Below are 17,303 nucleotides of genomic sequence, written 5' to 3'. Positions count from 1 at the left end.
TCCCGCACTGGGAATGACCTGCCTGTGTCCTTTGCAGGACTATGTACTGGTCAGACTGGGGCAATCACCCCAAGATCGAGACAGCAGCTATGGATGGGACGCTGCGCGAGACCCTGGTGCAGGACAACATCCAGTGGCCAACAGGTGAACAAAGACGGGTGTTGAGGGGGGCACAAGGGGTGGTGAAGACCTTGCAGGGGGGATGTACAACCCACCCGTGCTGGGGAGGGTTGACCATGGGGCTCTGAGCCCCATGGCAGGAGTATGTAGGGGCCATGACTTGGTCAGGAGGGGCTCAGGGGGTGGGCTGGGGGCCTCAACCTCAATGCAGGGTGTGTGTCCCCTCAGGCCTGGCTGTGGACTACCACAATGAGCGGCTGTACTGGGCTGATGCCAAGCTCTCTGTCATCGGCAGCATCCGGCTCAACGGCACCGACCCCGTGGTGGCCATTGACAACAAGAAGGGTAAGTTGGAGGACTCCAGCATCATCCCAAATGGGATCCAGAATCCCCCATCAACCCCATCCCAGGGCAATGACCAACTGTGTGCTCCCCCTCTTTCCTTCCCCAGGGCTGAGCCATCCTTTCAGCATCGACATCTTTGAGGACTACATCTATGGGGTCACCTACATCAACAACCGCATCTTCAAGATCCACAAGTTTGGGCACAAGGCTGTCACCAACCTGACGTCCGGCCTCAACCATGCAACCGATGTCGTGCTCTACCACCAGTATAAGCAACCAGAGGGTGTGTGCCGGGCCAGGGACCCCCACCCTGCTCTTGGGGTGGGAGGGAGATGCCATCAAGTGGGGCTTGATCTCTGATGTGGGGCAAGAGACTTGGCCATACAAGCAGGGGGCATCTGGAGCAGGAGGGGTTAGTGGGGAAGAGGGTGGCCTGGGGGGGTTGGAGCTGCGATGGCAACCCCAGGACATTGGGTTTGCCCTATGGGAGATGCCCTGAAGCCGTTGGGGGAGCTGTGGCTCACCCCACATCACCCACATCCCTCTCGGCAGTGACCAACCCCTGTGACCGCAAGAAGTGTGAGTGGCTTTGCCTGCTCAGCCCCAGCGGCCCCGTCTGTACCTGCCCCAATGGCAAGCGCCTGGACAACGGCACCTGTGTGGTCATCCCCTCGCCCACCGTGTCCCCTGTTGGTAGGTGATGGGGAGCAGGGAGGAGGAAGGGGGATGCTCCCACCTGAGCATGGTCCCACTCACCTCCATCCCTCCCTCCAGTGCCCACCACCGATACCTGTGACCTGGTGTGCCTGAACGGTGGTAGCTGCTTCCTCAATGCCCGCAGACAGGCCAAGTGCCGCTGCCAACCGCGCTACAATGGTGACAAGTGCCAGATTGACCAGTGCTGGGACTACTGCCAGAATGGGGGCACATGTGCCGCGTCCCCATCGGGTGAGGGCCGAGCCTGGGGTCGGGGCTGCTCCTGGCTGCATAGGGAGCGATGCTGATGGCTCTTGGTCCTTCAGGGATGCCCACGTGCCGCTGCCCCACCGGCTTCACCGGGCCCCGGTGCAACCAGCAAGTGTGCACCGACTACTGCCTGCACAATGGTAGCTGCACCGTGAACCAGGGCAACCAACCCAACTGCCGCTGCCTGCCCACCTTCATCGGGGACCGCTGCCAGTACCGTGAGTGCTGCCTGCCCAGGGATGCGATGCACTGGTCCTGGGGATGCTCTGGGGAGAGCTTGGGTTCTTCTATTGGGGATGTCTCTGGTGACTCGGGGTGAGGTGATGGGACCGGGACCCCCGGAGGGAATGGAGTGGGGCTGATCCCACATATCCCCTTGTAGGGCAATGCTTTGACTACTGCGAGAACGATGGGGTTTGCCAGATGACAGCCAGTGGGGCCAAGCAGTGCCGCTGCCCTCCGCAGTTCGAGGGCGCCCAGTGCCAGGACAACAAATGCTCCCGGTGCCAGGAGGGCAAGTGCAGCATCAATAAGCAGAGCGGAGAAGTCTCCTGCATGTAGGTACCGGGGACATTGGGTTCAAGGGAGGAAGAGGGGACTGTGGGTGCAAGAGTGACTGTGTCCCTGTGGGTGCATTGGGCAGAGCTGGGATGCTCTGTAGGGTAATTCAGTGTGGGAGGCTAAGCCCATCCTGATGTGCTGGGTTTGGGGGGGGGCACAGGGCAGGCTGGGGGTACCGTGTGCCTGACCCCCTCTGCCCCACAGCTGCCCAGATGGGAAGATAGCCCCGAGCTGCCTGACCTGCGACAGTTACTGCCTGCACGGCGGAACCTGCTCCATCAGCGACAAGACACAGCTGCCCGAGTGCCTGTAAGCACTGCAGGGCATGGGGGGTGATGGGGGGTACGGGTGAGCAGAGGGAGATGTGACTGACAGACCCCCACCTGTGTGCCCCCCCCGGCCCCCAGGTCTGTGCCCCACCTCTGCATGCTGCCCCCATCCCTTGCTAACCCCAGTGCTCTCCCCATGCTCTCAGGTGCCCGGTGGGGGTGACGGGGACGCGCTGCGAGGACTTCATCGTCAGCGAGCAGCAGAGCAGCCGTATGTGTGGGGCAGTCCATGGGGCGGGGGGTGGTCAGGGTATGTGTTTGTTGATGAAGTGACTGTGCCTCTGTTCCTGCAGGGACAGCCTCCATCATCATTCCCATCCTGCTGCTGCTCATCCTCCTCACCGTGGTGGCTTTTGTCTGGTACAAGTGGAGGATTAAAGGGTGAGTCTGGGGCTGCTGGGGGCCCAGCCAGCGCTGAAACCTCCTTGCAGGGCTTGAAACCCTCATTGAAGTGGGATAACCCAGCAGGGACCACTGATGAATGGGGGCTGCTGGCACTGACCCTCTCCATCCCTCCCCAGCGCCAAGGGCTTCCAGCACCAGCGCATGACCAACGGTGCCATGAACGTGGAGATCGGGAACCCCACTTATAAAATGTACGAGGGGGAGCCCGACGATGACGTGGGGGAGCTGCTGGATGCAGACTTCGCCCTGGACCCCGACAAGGTGAGGACCTGGGGCTGTTGTGGGGCAGTGATGCTGCAATGGGGCAAGCAGCAGCAATGGGGCTGTGGTACCTGCGCCTCCCCCCCCATCCTGTCCTCTGCCTGTTCTCTGCAGCCCACCAACTTCACCAACCCCGTCTATGCCACACTGTACATGGGTGCCCACAACAGCCGGAACTCGCTGGCCAGCACGGATGAGAAGCGGGAGCTGCTGTCACGGGGTGCGGATGACGACCTGGCGGACCCTCTGGCATAGGGGCAGGATGGGGGGCACAGACACCCATTGCAGGAGGCGGGGGGGGGGGCCGGGGGTGGGGGGGGGCCGAGAGCCGCTGTATAAATGTACAAATGAAGGATTATTACTTTTCTATGTGAGCAGTATTATTACCTGTATATTCCCCGGTTCCAGGCCCCCGGCGCCTCATGGCCAGATCCAGCTTTGGTTTCTTTTCAATCTCTTTACATTTGGACCCCCCCCTCTTTCCCCTCCCCTCTCCCTCGCACCCATGGGTGGTGCCACGCTCTGGGTGGGGGGGGGGGGGCAGGACGAAGCTCTGGGGTTGATGGGACACAAGGGGTGATGTGGGGCACAGAGCAGGGGCCGTGCGCTCCCCTCCTCTCAACCCCTGTCTCCCCCAGACCCTGCAGCTCCTCTCTCTGGGGGCCCTGTTTCCTTCCCCCCCCCCCCCCCCCCAAATCCGCTGCTTCCTGGGTCTCCCTTCTCCTGCAGCTTGGCCTCTGCAGCCTGGCCCCCTTATCTCCTCTCCCCACCTTCTCCTCCATAACCCCCCAAGCACCCGGCTCTGGGGGCAGGGCTGGAGCCCCCGCTCTGCTGCAGGGCTGGGGGTCCCCAGGCCCTCGCTCTGCGCTCGCCCCATCTCCAACATGCACATTTTTTAACAGGAAAACAAAACCCCAACGAATCCATGGAAACGACCTGGCTTTTATAGTAGAAATAAACAAGACGCATGTGGGGGGGGGGGAAGGTTGGTGGGGACGGGGGAGCGCGGGGGGGGCAACCCCATCCTTTTGTTGGGGGGAAATGTTTTAATAATGATTTTTGCTGGATTACTTTACAACTAAAACAGATATTGTTATAAATAAAATTTTTAAAAACGGAAGCAGGCTGATGGTTGTGGGCAGGGATTTTGGGGGGGGGGGCACAATGTGGGGGGGGCATCGCTCTGCTTGCTGCCTTCACACCCTCAGAGCCCCGAGGGGCAGCATAGGGAGCTGGGAGGGCGGAGGGTGGCGGTGCTGATGTTTCCCATCCCCAAGGGGAAAGAAGGGGGGGTTCATCCTGCGGTTGTGTCCGTCCCCCCCCGTATCCCCGGAGCGCCCCCGCTCCCGTCCCCGGCCACCGATGCAGTACCCAAAGCTGCCACCAGGTGGCACCGCCGCCCTCGAGAAGGGAGCTCTGGGGGGGGGGCTGCTCCATCAGCGCGCCCCCACGCGGCGGGCAGGGGCACAGCCGGTGGGTCCGGTCGCCCCCTCGAGTGTCCCCTCCACGGCTCCCATCGTGTGCCCTGCACGGCTGAGCCTCAGCCGGTGTTGCTGCCCCAGCGCTGGGAGCAGAGGGAGGGAGGTTGGGGGGGCAGCAGCACCCGCACCTCCCGCACAGGCAGGGCCGGGGGGGGGCTCATGGTGCTGGGCTGGACGGGGCGAGCGCTGTGCTGGAGGCACCGAACCGTGCCATGTGCCAGGACCGCGGTGGTGGTGCTGAGGGCAGCCCAGGCCGTGGTGGGGCGATGCTCAGCACCCTCCGTACCAGCACCCACCTCTCCTCGGCCCCCCCCTCGCTCCGCGGGTGCGGATGTGGATGCTGCCTTTGAAAAGCCCCAAACCGCTCTGCAAAGGGATCCAGCGCGGCCTCAGATCTATTTCAATACCGGCTCTTTGTTCACTTATCGGTTTCTTATATCTCCCCTAGAGGGTTTTTTTCCCCCTTTCCCTCTTTCTCCCCCCCCCCCCCCCCTTTTTTTTCTTCTTCTTTTTGCTTCAAATGTCTTTATTTGTACAAATCTTCACTCGTTTCCCCTCATCATCCCTCTGTCTTCCCATGGGCTATTAATGGGGTGGGAAGGGTCTATCCAGGACCCCAAGTCCTCTTGCAGACCCTGCTGAGACCCTTAAGGACCCCAGCCCAAGCATCCCCATTTGCTTTGGGTGCATGGTCCAAGGACACATGGGCTATGCTGGGGTTCACTTGTGGCCATGGGGCACTTAGGGTGACCACTGGGATTGTTGGAAGTGGGACACAGGAGCCACTGACAGCCAGGAAGCAGGGCCCAGCACCGGCTCTCATGCCAACCGGTAGCACTGGCATAGAGTCAGCAGTGAGCCCCCCCAACATGCACCCTGGCTATGGACCATAACATGGGGTGCTCAGCACTGCTGTGGGGCTGGCTGGGGCCAGACTCACATCTCCCAGCTCCTCTTCTTTGCCTTCCTCTCCCCTCTCCATTTCCTCCCTTCCCCTTAGTTCTCCTTTACCTTTATTCATTCTGTCTCCACACGTCCGTGTGGTTCCGCAATGCCCCCCCCCCCCCCCGCTTGCCCCCAGGCCTGCTGACACCGCAGGCCCTGCCGGCAGGTGGAAAATAATAGGAATAACAGTAATAATAGTAATAACAATAAAGTGCAAGTTCTGGGGAGGGAGCCTGCTGAGGGGGGGGGGGGATGTGAACACCTCGCACACCCTCCGAGGGCTGGAGGGATGAGAACATGTGTGGGTCCATGCAGTTTGCATGGCCAGCCTGAGATGCTGTGTGCATGCATATGTGTGTATGTATGTGTGTATGCATATATGTGTATGTATATGTGTGTATGTATAAGTGTGCATGTGTATATGTGTGCATGTGTAGGTATATGTGTGCATATGTGTGCATGTGTGTGTACACATATGTGTCTATGTATATGTGTGTATGTATATGTGTGTATGTGTGTGTTCATGCTGTGAGGGGTGCAAGGCTGCCCCCCAGACCCTTTCCTGTAGGATGCTCCCCCTTCTATGTTGGAGTCTCAGAGTGGGTACCCAGCAATGGGAGAACCCTCTCCCCAGGTCAGGCAGGACCAACTGCCCCAGTGCAGAACTCGTGGGGTGCTGGCATCACCTAAAAGTGGGGGGCAAGACCAGGAGCATTACAGGGTGCTGGGGTCTCATGGAAAAAGGGGGGACAGCCCCGGCTTTATCCCGGGGTGCGGGGGTCTCCCAAAAGCAGAAGCCAGGACCGGAGCATCCCGGGATGCGGGGGTCTCCCAGGAGCAGGGGTGGGGGGGGTAGGACCGGAGCATCCCGGGATGCGGGGGTCTCCCAGGAGCAGGGGTGGGGGGGGTAGGACCGGAGCATCCCGGGATGCTGGGGTCTCCCAGGAGCAGGGGTGGGGGGGGTAGGACCAGCGCATCCCGGGATGTGGGGGTCTCCCAGGAGCAGGGATGGGGGGGGTAGGACCAGCGCATCACCGGCTCCGTCCCCTCCCGTCGCCGCCGCCCCGGGGGTGCAGCGCAGGGTCCCGGTGCCCCCGCCCGGTGCCCCCCCCCCGCGGGGGCGGCGGGCCGGGATTGGCGGGGCTCGGCGGAGGCACCGCCCGGCCCCAGCAAGTCTCCAACTTTCTTCCTGCCTCCCCTGGCCGCCGCCTCCCGTCTCCGCCCGCCCTGCGCGCTCCGTCCAGCCCCGGAGCCCCGGGAGCCCCGCGATGCTCGGCCGCCGCCTGCCCCTGCTCGGGCCCTGGCTGCTGCTGCAGGTACCGGGGCACCGGCCGCGCACCCCCGGCAAAGTTGCTGTTACCGAGGGGGGGACAGCGGCATCCCGGGATGGGGGGGGGGGGGGGTCGCACCGGAACGGGGGGGGGGGGGGGGTACGATCCGCGCTGTGAGCGGGCGGGACGTGGAGAGAGGATGCTGGGGAGACGTGCGGTTTGGGGGGGGTCATACGATGCAGGGGGCTCCGGCAGTCACGGAGATAGCGGAGAATTGGGGGGGGTTGCAGGGAGGTGAATGGGGGAGTCCTGGGGGGTCCTGCTCGCCCCAAGTTGCAGAGGGCGCGGGGCTGACCCGGGGGGGGGGGTCCCGGCGTTAGTGCAGCACCGAGGGCCCCCCCCCGGCTCCACCCGGTGCGGGGAGCGGGAGGCGCCGTCTGGCAGGTGCGGGGGGGGCAACGAGACGCGCGAGACGGAGCGGGGGCGACCGCGCGTGGGCAAGTCGGGGGGGGACACACGTACCCCCCCCCCCCGTTGTGTGGGGGTGAACCCCCCCCACTGTGTCAGGGAATGGGGGAGTCCCTGCCCCCCGAACCGGGCTGGGGCAGCAGGGGGGGGGGCCGTACCCCGAGGTCGGGAGCGCTGGAACCACCTGCAGAGGTGACGCCTCATTCCTGTCGTGACTCGGTGCGGGCTCAGCTCCGGTGCTGCCGTGGCCTTCACCCCCCTTCGAGGGGGCCCCTTCCTAAAGCTCCGGTGCCCCCCTCCCCTCGGGGGTGCCCCTCGGTAGTGGTCCTGGGTACTCAATGCTTCCCAAGGCCACTCACACCCCCCCCTCTGCTGCCATCTCTCGGAGCTTGGGTTTGGGGGCTCCATTAATCCCTGTGGTGGTCATGAGCAGGGGGTGGGATTCATGCCCCCCCCCCAAGCCCAGCTGTGCCCGGGGGGGCTGCGCTCGTCCCCCAGCAGCTCTGATTTCCTGACACTCCATTTTTACTTTCTGTGTTTCATGAATAAAATCAAACGAGTCGATTCCCTCTCGGGAATTGGATGCACATCAGGGACCCCCCCCCCCCCCCCCCCCCAGCACAATCCTACCCCCCAGGCAAAGGCTCCTGTAACTTATCTCTCTGGCACTGGTTCCTCTCTGGGTGTCCATGGATAGATAGAGGGGAGGGGGTTGCTCTGTGTGACCCCCCTTCCTTCCCATGTCCATCTAACACAGAGTATCTGTTGGTGCTGGAGCTGCTTCAAGACGAATGGGTTTGTTTTGATGGAATCTGGGGCTGGGCGCTGCCCTTGCCCCCCCCTCCCCATCCTTTCCCCACCTGCACAGGGGCAGTGATATGGGGGTTTGCAGTGGGGGCCAGCGCACAAGCATGGGGAATGACCCCGGATGATGCTGTTGGGGGGCAACGAACTTGGACCCCTTCATGGGCCTGGTGGTGTGGGGCTGGGGAAGAGAACTGGGCAGCTCCTGCCCCACTTGGTCCTGTTGGGGAGAAACTTTCCCAGGGGGGCTCCACCGGCTGCCCCCGACCCCAATCACTGCGCCGGAGCTCCCCAGTGATGAGAGCAATGGGGCAAAGAGGCAGATGTGGCTGCACAGCGGGTACCGGGGTGGGCTTTGAGAGCTCCTGCTGCTGTCTATGTGTGTGCACATCACCCCCCACGGCCCCCCACCCTTCATGGCTGCTGCTGACCCCGGCATTTGCCTTCTCCTTCCCCATGCCTGAGCTCAGGGTGGCAGCGATGCTGCCCACGGGCGCTTGCCCTGCCTCAGCCTTCCTGTTGATGCTCTGCTCACTGAGGGTTAAACCTTGGGGGTCCCGCAGCCTTTCCCCTGGGTTGGGCCCCCCCAGGATGCACCCAGGATTGAGCCACAGCAGGGCAAGGGCAGGTGATAGCTCCAAGGTGCTTTTACCAGCTCAAAGGGGTGTTAATTTAGCAGAGAGGAAAGGCAATTCCCGGCCATCAACCTCCTGGCCTTGCCGGGAGGCAGATGCCAGCCTTGGTCCTGTGCTCCCTGCTGCCCAAGTGATGGACGTGATGCTGAACAGGAGCCAGAAGGGTTTAGGGCACCAGGGCCCTGGAGCAGGCAGCCAAGCTGCCCAGAAGCAGAGTGGGATGTGGTGGGGCTGGAGCTGGGACACTGGATACCTTCCCTGTACCTCGGCAGGGATGTGCCTTCCCATCACCGGCACCGTGCCTCGGTTTCCCTCCTTCAAGGCAGGGAGGTGAGATAACGGGTGTCTGCAAAGCACCTGGAGTGTTGCTGGCAGGTTTTCCTTCCTGGATTAACCCTTTCCAGGGAAATTCTGCTTTGAAAGTGCCTGTGGTCATGCTGGTGGGATGCTGGTGGTGCGGGATGCGGGATGCTGGTGGTGCGGGATGCGGGATGCTGGTGATGCGGGATGCAGGATGCAAGCCACTGGGAAACTCACCCCACTTCATTCCCTTTCCCTTGCTGTCACCCAGGCGCTGTCACACGTCGACTAGGTTGTTGGCTGACAGATGGCTTTGCTCTTAAGCAGATGCTGCCAGCCCTTTCGGTGCAAGGACACCCCTAATTCACCCTCCCAGCTCCCATTAACAGGGTAGGATTGAACAGTTTCATGGCTCAGAGAACCCCATTTGTGGCCAGGGGAGGGTAAATGGGGTTCGGGTCTGGCCGGGCGCATCGCCGCAGGGTCCAGGATGATGGCCGGGCTGGGGGAGCCCGGTTGCTGCGGCTCTCGGAGCTGACCGTGGCTGCGGCGGGTGCTGTGTGCTCAGCATGGCTGAGCTAATCTATCGCCAAACAAACACCCTCTGTTATTCCGAAAGAAGGTTTCCAGGCGACTCATTTCCCTTTTTTTAATAACTCTTCCCTGTGGTGCCCTTTGCACCCTGAGCTGGGAGATTCAATAAGGATGGAGCCTGGAGCGTGGCGCGGCTCAGCCTCCCAGCGCGGGGGGAGCGCTGGCTGGGGACGGGGGGGGCACCCAGGGGTGCCCCCCGGCCAGACCCGCTCCTGCTCCTGCACTGTGCTGCTCTGGCTGCAGTCCATCGCTGCTTTATTGCTTTCCTCTCCCCCCCTCTTGTTTTCAATTGCCAGTTTACAGCCGGGAGGTGTGGGGGGGGTGGCCTGAGCCTTGTCCCTCTGCACCAGCTACACCCCTGTCAGCCCCATTGCTCATCGCACCTATGCCATTAACACCCCCAGATTAATGACTTTTGCCCCCCACCCCTCCCATCACAGCTTCTCCTTCCTAAAGCCCCAATAGAGGGGTGATGCTGCATACAAAAGCCCCCATATTCCCCCCCACACCCCCCGCCTGCCCTGGCCAAGCTCCAGCATCAATGAAGAGCTGCCTGGCTCAGGCTTCGCACTCGGGCGCTGAAGGTAAATGGCCCAGGAAAGATGAAGCTTCCTCTCCAGCCGCTTGGATTGCTACTAAAGAAATAATCACATCCCTTTGCCCGTGTTCCCCCCTCCCTGCCTTTTCTCTTTTCCTTCCCTGATCGCTGTTGCAGAAGGAAAAGTCATTGTGGGAGCAGGAGCCTGGCCTTCAGGAATGATCGGCTGTGAGAGCCCACACGGTGCCATGCACTGGGGCTCATTTTCCCCTCCTCAAATAAAGCCCTGCCAGACCCCGTTGTGACCATTGTGCACTGTGGCACAGACCCCATCCAGCCACAGTGGTGGCCTTGGACCCTTTCATTCCTCCTCCTGTCCCCCCAGCACTGAAGCCTCCATCCTGGGCTCCTTGGTGATACTTTACACCACTCCGCTTGGAACGTGGGCAAACTGAGACCGAATCTGGCCCTGGAGGTTCCCAGAGAGCTTAGCAGGGACCCCTTGTGCTGAGCTCCCAATGGGAGCCAGCACTCAGCTGCGATGCGACACATCCTGGTAGCTGCATCCCCCATGATGCCCTTGAGGGTCCCCTGCATCCTTAGGGTCTCTTGGAGGGCTTGGACCAACCTCTTGCTGGGACACACACGCAGAGCTGTATCCCTGCCACTGCTCCCCCTTTTTCCTCATGGGGAGGATAAATCTCAGCTGGCCCTGGGAATGGGGGGCATAGGAACAGAGTGTTTGCCCCTTTCCATTGTGACCTTGTGTCATCGGTGGAGGGGGACACACACACACAATGTGTGGTGCAGGGGGGGGAAGGAGGAAGGGCTGGAAATGTAATTTATGATCCCACCTGATACGATCTTATAAAATTTCTCGGGCACACTCGAAATTACATTTCCATAGCTCGGGAAAAGCGATCTCGGTGCGCACCGATACCTGCCACTTTTATGGCCACATTTATTGCAATAATAAAGTGAAATGGGGAGGAGAAGGCGGGGGGGGGGGGGGGGGGTAAAAGCTGTGGTCCCTTTGGTTTGGGGAAACTGAGGCCAAGGGATGAGGAGGGAGAGTGTGGTGTCCTGGTTGGATCAGGAGTGACCTGGGGCTCATCCCTGCCAGCTCTGCCTCTGTTTCCCCGCATGCCATCCATGGAGCTGCCCCCCCCATTCAGTGTCAGGTCCCACTGGCCAAGCCAAGCTCTGGATGGCATCAGGGAGCCCTGGCATGGGGTGAGCAGGATTCAACCCCCCCGGAACCCATCAGGAAGCGCATCCCCATCCCTCATCCACCCCTATGCCCCCTCATCTCCCGTGCACATCCGCCTGCGCACCCCTCTCCCCCTTCCCGCTCCGTTTATCTCCTCATTTTCCCATTCCTTCTCTTTTCTTCCTTGAGTCCAATGAGTCACACAAGCCTGAATCCTTTGCCTGGTGCTGTCTCCTCCTTCTATTATATTTTTTCCTTTGCTCTTAACAGCACTTTTCTCTTTCACCCGTGGGGGGGGGGAGAGACCAGGGATGCTTCCCTGCTTCCCTGCTTCCCTGCTTCCCCTCCCCACCAGCCACCTCCCAGCTCCTGTCTCACCGTGAAGCCCTTAAAAGTAATAAATAAATAAAACAAGGGCTGAGAAAAGAGAAGGCAGGAAACGAGTGACAGGGAAAAGGAGCCAAAACGAAAGGAAGAAGGAAGGGGGGTGGGGGGGGGGGGGGGTGGGGAGAGAAAAAAAGTCCTACTCGGGCTATGAAATATTTATTAGCCAGCGCGTGCCGAGCCCGTTAATAAAGCCCCATCATTTGCATATTCTCTCCGTCTGCGAGGAGCGAGGTGTCTGTTCAGGGGGTGAAGGCAATCGCATCCATGGGAAGCCAGTTCCCCCTGGCTCCTGCCTCACCAGCCCTTGGGTGAGCCTTGCTTCGGGAGCAAGGACCCCGCTGCGTGTGCAGGTTGGGTGCTGGCAGCCCGTGATGGTGGGGTTGGCTTTGGGGAGCTCGTCCAGGCTCTCTCTGCAATGCCAATGCGATGCTGGGGTCTGTGGTGCTGGTGCTGGGGGTTTTGGCTGTGTGGTTGCGGTATGGAAGAGGCAGAGGAAGGACCAAGGAGGTCTTTGTGTGGTCACGCTGAGCTCAGCTCCATGGCAGGATTTGTCCGGCTGTGCAGCAGGGTGTCCATGGGTGCACCCCAGCTTGCTCCATCTGTGACCCACTTGGTCAGAGCTGGGAGCCAGGGAAGGGCTTTCAAGTGTCTTTGAGCTGGGAGGCTGGGGTGTTTTCTCCCCTTGTGAGACTGAGATGGGGACTCTGCCCTTCCTCCCTACCCCATCCTGCACCCCATTCCTGCACCTCCTGGTACCCTCATCCTGCCCCTGGCAGAGCAGCAGCATCCTGGGGAGGCTGAGTGCTTCTGATCCCTGCCTCCCCCCAGCTCCACCAGCATCTTGGACCTGCCCCAGACGTGCCCAGTGGCATCATTGCCCTGGCACCAAGATTGGCATCACCAGCACTTGCACTGCTCTTGTGTGTGCACCCAGGAGCGTGTTCAGCCCAGGGGTACCATCACACTGAGGAGGGGCTCCCCTGCAGCGGCACACACCCAGGCAGAGCCACCTTGCTCCGTGCGTGCCCTGCCTAACCATGTGTGCACACACACGTGGAGCCATTTGTGCACATTCAGCTGCATGCTGAGCAACCGCAGGCATTTGTTGCATTCACTTACACACCCTTCTGCAGGCCATGGGTGATCTTGGTGTGCTCTCACCCATCACCATTGCACCCCTTCAGCACCCATGTGCTCGGGGCCCTCCCGCAGAGCCCCCCGCTGCACCGCATCCCCCCTGCCACCGCATTAGCACCCGCTCCGCGCCACGGAGATAAATGGGAGCTGTCAGAGGCACCTTGTTTGCTGCTAACCTTTGGAAATGCCACGCCGCCCCGGGCTGCACCGCACCGGGGGGGGGGAGCAGGCCCATGGGGGTTGTGGCTCAGCACCTCCAATTAATCTCCTTGCGCTAACGAAGGCAGTGGGGTGACAGGGGAGGGACCAGCTTGACCTATGGGGAGACCCCCAGCAGCAGCTTTGACAATGACCCCCGCTGAGGTGGGGGAACACAGGGTGCAGGGGATGGGGTCTTTGATGCCATTGTGGGTGCTCTGCTCCTGGCACAGGCAGGGGCTCTCTTGCCTTGAGGTTGTGGGCCTGTTGTCGGGGTGCTGGGAGCCCCTCATCCGTGCTGATGTGCTCCCCTCCCTCCACCAAGGTGACCGTGGGTCTCGGGGGAGCGGCTGACGGCGCTTGGCCCCTCCAGCAAATGGGATGTGAGTGGCCATCACCGCCGGTCCTGACAAGCCAAATTGATGCCGGCACCGAGTCCCTCTGCAGCCACCCCCAGCCCTTCCTGCATCCTTGCTTGTGCACACATGGAGGGCCCCACGGCAGCCCTATGTGTGCACAGGGAAGTGCACCGGGGGCTTGAGACCCCCAGAACAACCACTGTCATGGAGTGATGCATGGATGCAGCAGCCTGTGCATGTATGACAGACAGGAACGGCGCATGGGGCAGAGCCCAGCGCGACCCTGGATAGACCCCGGTGCAGCCAGGAAGGGAGGGGGTCTCTGTGCACATCCATGCAGAGCCAGGAGCACCGGGACACCCATGGACACTCTGAGAGGTGCCCGTGCACGTGTGTGCTCTGCACCCCGGCCGCTTGCAAGCAGGAGCATTAATATTTAACGCGAGGTGTGAGTGGGACCTGCCCTGAATGCCAACAGCCTGGCAGGGTGCAGGGGGTGACCTTGGCTCCCCTCAGTGCTGTCATGGAACAGGCTTGACGTGACCCTGCTTTGTGTTGCCCTTTGCCCACAGGGCTCGGGGCTCCCTTTCCTGCCGGGGTCTGAGGGTCTCCTGCACGCTCCCCGTGCTGCCCATTGATCGATAGCCAGGGCTGCATTGGTAGTTGCTGCCCTGCTCTGCGATTCCCTTTCATCCCTTGCTCCCCAGCAGCTCCTGGTGTGTGGGGGGGAGCTGCCAGCCTGGCCTCTCACCCAGAGGGGCTGGGGGTAGCTCTTTCCCTGCCCATGCCCAGTCTGTACCTCACAGCACATCCGATCCCTACCTCCTGCCCGAGCCCATGGCCCTCAAGTGATGAAGGAAGCTGCCGTCAGCACCTCCCCATAGTATGTACCCATCCCCTCCCCACATCCTGTCCCTGCCTCTTCCCCATCCCTGCTGCATCTCTGCCTCCATCAGTTCCCCATCACAGCCCCGTTCCTATCACATCCCTGTCCACATCACCAGCAGGGGATCGTGGATGAAAGAGAAAGGGAAACTGAGGCAGGGGCCACGGCAGCTCATGTAGCACTGCTGGGGGCACCACTTGTCCTGGCGGTCAGCCCTGGCTGAGGTGGGAAGCCCCATGAGGGATGCGGGGGGCTCCTGGGCTGATGAATAACTGGGAGTGGGGTAGAGGGAGAGCACAGTGTCCCCGGGACCACTCTGCCCACAAAACGCTGCTCTCCCGGCTGGAGAGGGGATGCTGGGGGCAGCCCCTTCTTCCCCTCCCCTGGTTATCTCTCATCTCCCGGTCCTGCCACGCTCGCTCCCTCTCTCGCTGGCTGGTGAGGGCACCCGGCTTTGAAGCTGCGTTGAAATATAGATAAGGGCAAAGGCAGCAGCCGCGCTCAAAGCGAGATCGGGGAGGGAGCCGGGGGACGCCAGGCCCGAGGGGGGCTGCGGGAATGCTCAGCCTCACACTGCACAGCACCCCCAGAACCCCCTTCCCGGCGCCGGCTGAGACCCCCAGAGCCTCCTCCCCTGCGCACAGACCGGGCCCGAGCCCCGGTGGTGCGGATGAGGGCGAGCAGAGGCTGGAGCAGATTTACGGGCTCTGCCCAGCACGGGCAGCGTTTATGGGGATAAGGCCATAGATCCTGGAGACAGCAGCGCAGCCTGGCCTGAGGGTCCAGCTTAGCAACTGGAGAGCAACGGGGAGAGCGTGGAGCCGGTGTCCGCGGCAGCCCTGCCCGGTGCTGCTCCATCCCTACTGCGGGTCCCGGTGCGAGCAGCCCCTGCCCGGTCTGAGGAGGGGTCCTGGGGGTTCGCCAGTCTCTGATGGGGCTCATGGGAAGCAGCACGGAGCCATTCTGAGGGTGCTGCAGCGCGGCTGGTGCCAGGATGGGTCCCCAGTGCCTCCAGCACCGCCTGCAGCTCCCGGGCTCATGTTCAGCGCTGAGGAGTGCCTCAGATTCCCCCCCCCCAGGCTTCCTCTGCTCGCTCCCCTCCTCCCCACACCCCCCTCGGGATGCAGGTCGTCCGGAGCAAGAACTGCCGGAGCACTGGGCAGCTCCGGGTGACAGTGATTGACGAGGCCGGGGCTGACGGAGCAGCATCCTGCGCACCAGAGCAGCTGGCAGGGCAGGCAGGGGCACACCGGGCACCGCAGTGCAGAGCCAGCAGCAGTCGAGCTGAGGGATGGAGGGGGGGGGGACGGGACAGTTTCTCAAGGTGGGGACGTGGGACACGTCCGAGATGGGGTCTCAGGGTGGGAGAGGTGCTGCGGGCTCTGCTCACCTTGTGTCAGTGCCGGCAACCAGCCGTGCAGGGCTGCAGCCATGGGGACCATCAGGAGGGGGATGCTGCTGTCCCATCCGCACTGATGCTGGGGTCCAAAAGGAGCTGCCCTGGGGTGCCAGTGCCCATCAGCACCCCCCTAAGCGGGCTCACAGCTCACCCAGGTTGGAGGGACCAGGTCTCCATCACAGCTCCCTGCCTTGATTCACCCCACCAGGAATGGGGCTGCTTCTTTCCACCCTGCGGGACCCCTTGCCCCAGTCTCCTGGCTCTGCTGGGCGAGGGGCTGTGCTGGTACGGGCACCTTGCAGCAGCTGCTGCCCATCATCTATGCTTTTGCTGCCAATTGTGCTGAATGCAGAGGGGTCCCAGCTCATTCCTTGCGTGCCCTCCTCCCCGGCACACAATGCACACAATGCGCACAATGCGCACAATGCACCCCATTCTCCAGCCGTGTCTGCCCGGTGCAATTATCCTGGAGGGCGGAGTGGCTGCCGTGCAGCCTGGCAGGGGTCTGGCGTTTCAGCTGCACATCAGAGGTGCTGCCTAATGCAATTAGGCTTTACTGGCAGGCAGTGCTGGGCTCTGGTGTCTCCCCATCGCCAGGCATACTGCTGCCCTGCGTCTTAACAGGCATCACTTGTGGGGCAGGCAGTCATGGATTGGCTGGCATCCTGCTTCCTCTGGCACGGGGATGTGGCTGGTGCTGGAGAAGCAGCCGCAGCTCCTGGCATGGGGATGGGGGATGGCATGGGCAGGATGCAGCCATGCTTGCACCAGTGGCACGGCACCAAGGGGGGATGTGGTGCCGGAGGGGTGCATGGTGCTGGGGGTGCAGGAGGGGTATGCGGGCAGGGGGATGCAGCAGGCACAGCTCCCCCAGTCTCTGCTCTCTCCCCAGGCGGTGTGTGCTGGGGGCCACATTGCCAAGACCCTGGGGTACCTGGAGCTGGGCACCTCCGGCCTCCTCAAGGATGTTCCTTATGGAGCCCTGAAGCCTCCGATGCTCGACCCTGGGCGGCTGATTCCAGCTGAGCCCCCCCGGGGCGCAGGGAGCCCCTGGGACTGGCAGAAGAACCAGACCACGGGGGAGCTGCTGAGCCCCCGCGCCCGGCGCAAGCCCTCGCTCAAGTCCAGCCGCACCAAGAAGATCTTCGGATGGGGCGACTTCTACTTCAACATCAAGACGCTCAAGTTCAGCCTGTTGGTGACAGGCAAGATCGTCGACCACATCAACGGCACCTTCAGCGTCTATTTCCGACACAACTCCTCCAGCCTGGGCAACGTCTCGGTCAGCATCGTGCCCCCTTCCAAGGCAGTGGGGTTTGAGGTGCTGGTGCCAGCCCCACCACCGCTATCCCTCCCAGCCCCTCAGCAGAGCACCCTGCCCGAGGGGCGCCCGGCCAAAGCCCTCAATTGCCACGTGGAGTATGAGAAGACGAACAGGGCACGGAAGAACAAGCCCTGCCTGTACGACCCGTCTAAGGTGTGCTTCACAGAGCACACCCAGAGCCACGCCGCCTGGCTCTGTGCTAAGCCCTTCAAAGTCATCTGCATCTTCATCTCCTTCCTCAGCATCGATTACAAGCTGGTCCAGAAGGTCTGCCCTGACTACAACTTCCAGCACGACAACCCCTACTTTGGCTGATGGCTGCGGGAAGGGGCAGTGGGCACCAGAGATGGAGGCAGATGGGGGCCGGCAGCTCCTGGACC

The 17,303-nt window shown here is 62.1% G+C and overlaps 2 protein-coding genes across 2 annotated transcripts in view; both read left to right on the top strand.

Annotated features, from left to right (window-relative positions):
* Positions 1-3,276, top strand: part of LRP1 (LDL receptor related protein 1) — a 62,548-nt gene extending 59,272 nt beyond the window's left edge. The window contains exons 78-89 of the mRNA XM_034071554.1: positions 38-144; positions 349-465; positions 572-748; positions 1,018-1,158; positions 1,240-1,413; positions 1,488-1,649; positions 1,814-1,988; positions 2,197-2,301; positions 2,468-2,532; positions 2,615-2,702; positions 2,843-2,987; positions 3,102-3,276. Of these exons, the coding sequence (XP_033927445.1) occupies positions 38-144; positions 349-465; positions 572-748; positions 1,018-1,158; positions 1,240-1,413; positions 1,488-1,649; positions 1,814-1,988; positions 2,197-2,301; positions 2,468-2,532; positions 2,615-2,702; positions 2,843-2,987; positions 3,102-3,242 (1,597 nt within the window). The 3' untranslated portion in view covers positions 3,243-3,276. The remainder of the gene's footprint in view (positions 1-37; positions 145-348; positions 466-571; positions 749-1,017; positions 1,159-1,239; positions 1,414-1,487; positions 1,650-1,813; positions 1,989-2,196; positions 2,302-2,467; positions 2,533-2,614; positions 2,703-2,842; positions 2,988-3,101) is intronic.
* A 3,405-nt stretch (positions 3,277-6,681) lies between these two features.
* Positions 6,682-17,272, top strand: NXPH4 (neurexophilin 4). The gene is made up of 2 exons (XM_034071542.1): positions 6,682-6,729; positions 16,492-17,272. Exons 1-2 carry the CDS (start codon positions 6,682-6,684, stop codon positions 17,236-17,238), a joined length of 795 nt encoding a protein of 264 aa, XP_033927433.1. The 3' UTR covers positions 17,239-17,272.
* Positions 17,273-17,303: the final 31 nt, after the last annotated feature.

Source organism: Melopsittacus undulatus, chromosome 21 (assembly GCF_012275295.1).
Source record: "Melopsittacus undulatus isolate bMelUnd1 chromosome 21, bMelUnd1.mat.Z, whole genome shotgun sequence".
NCBI lineage: Eukaryota > Metazoa > Chordata > Aves > Psittaciformes > Psittaculidae > Melopsittacus > Melopsittacus undulatus.
The sequence above is the reverse complement of the archived record's forward strand: the minus strand, read 5'-3'. Positions and strand labels throughout refer to the sequence as shown.

Excerpts from the sequence above, each read along its gene's own strand:
- NXPH4 (XM_034071542.1), top strand. The coding sequence starts at position 6,682 with ATGCTCGGCCGCCGCCTGCCCCTGCTCGGGCCCTGGCTGCTGCTGCAG. Across the intron at positions 6,730-16,491 it reads GGCCCTGGCTGCTGCTGCAG|GCGGTGTGTGCTGGGGGCCA; the intron begins GTACCGGGGCAC and ends CTCTCTCCCCAG.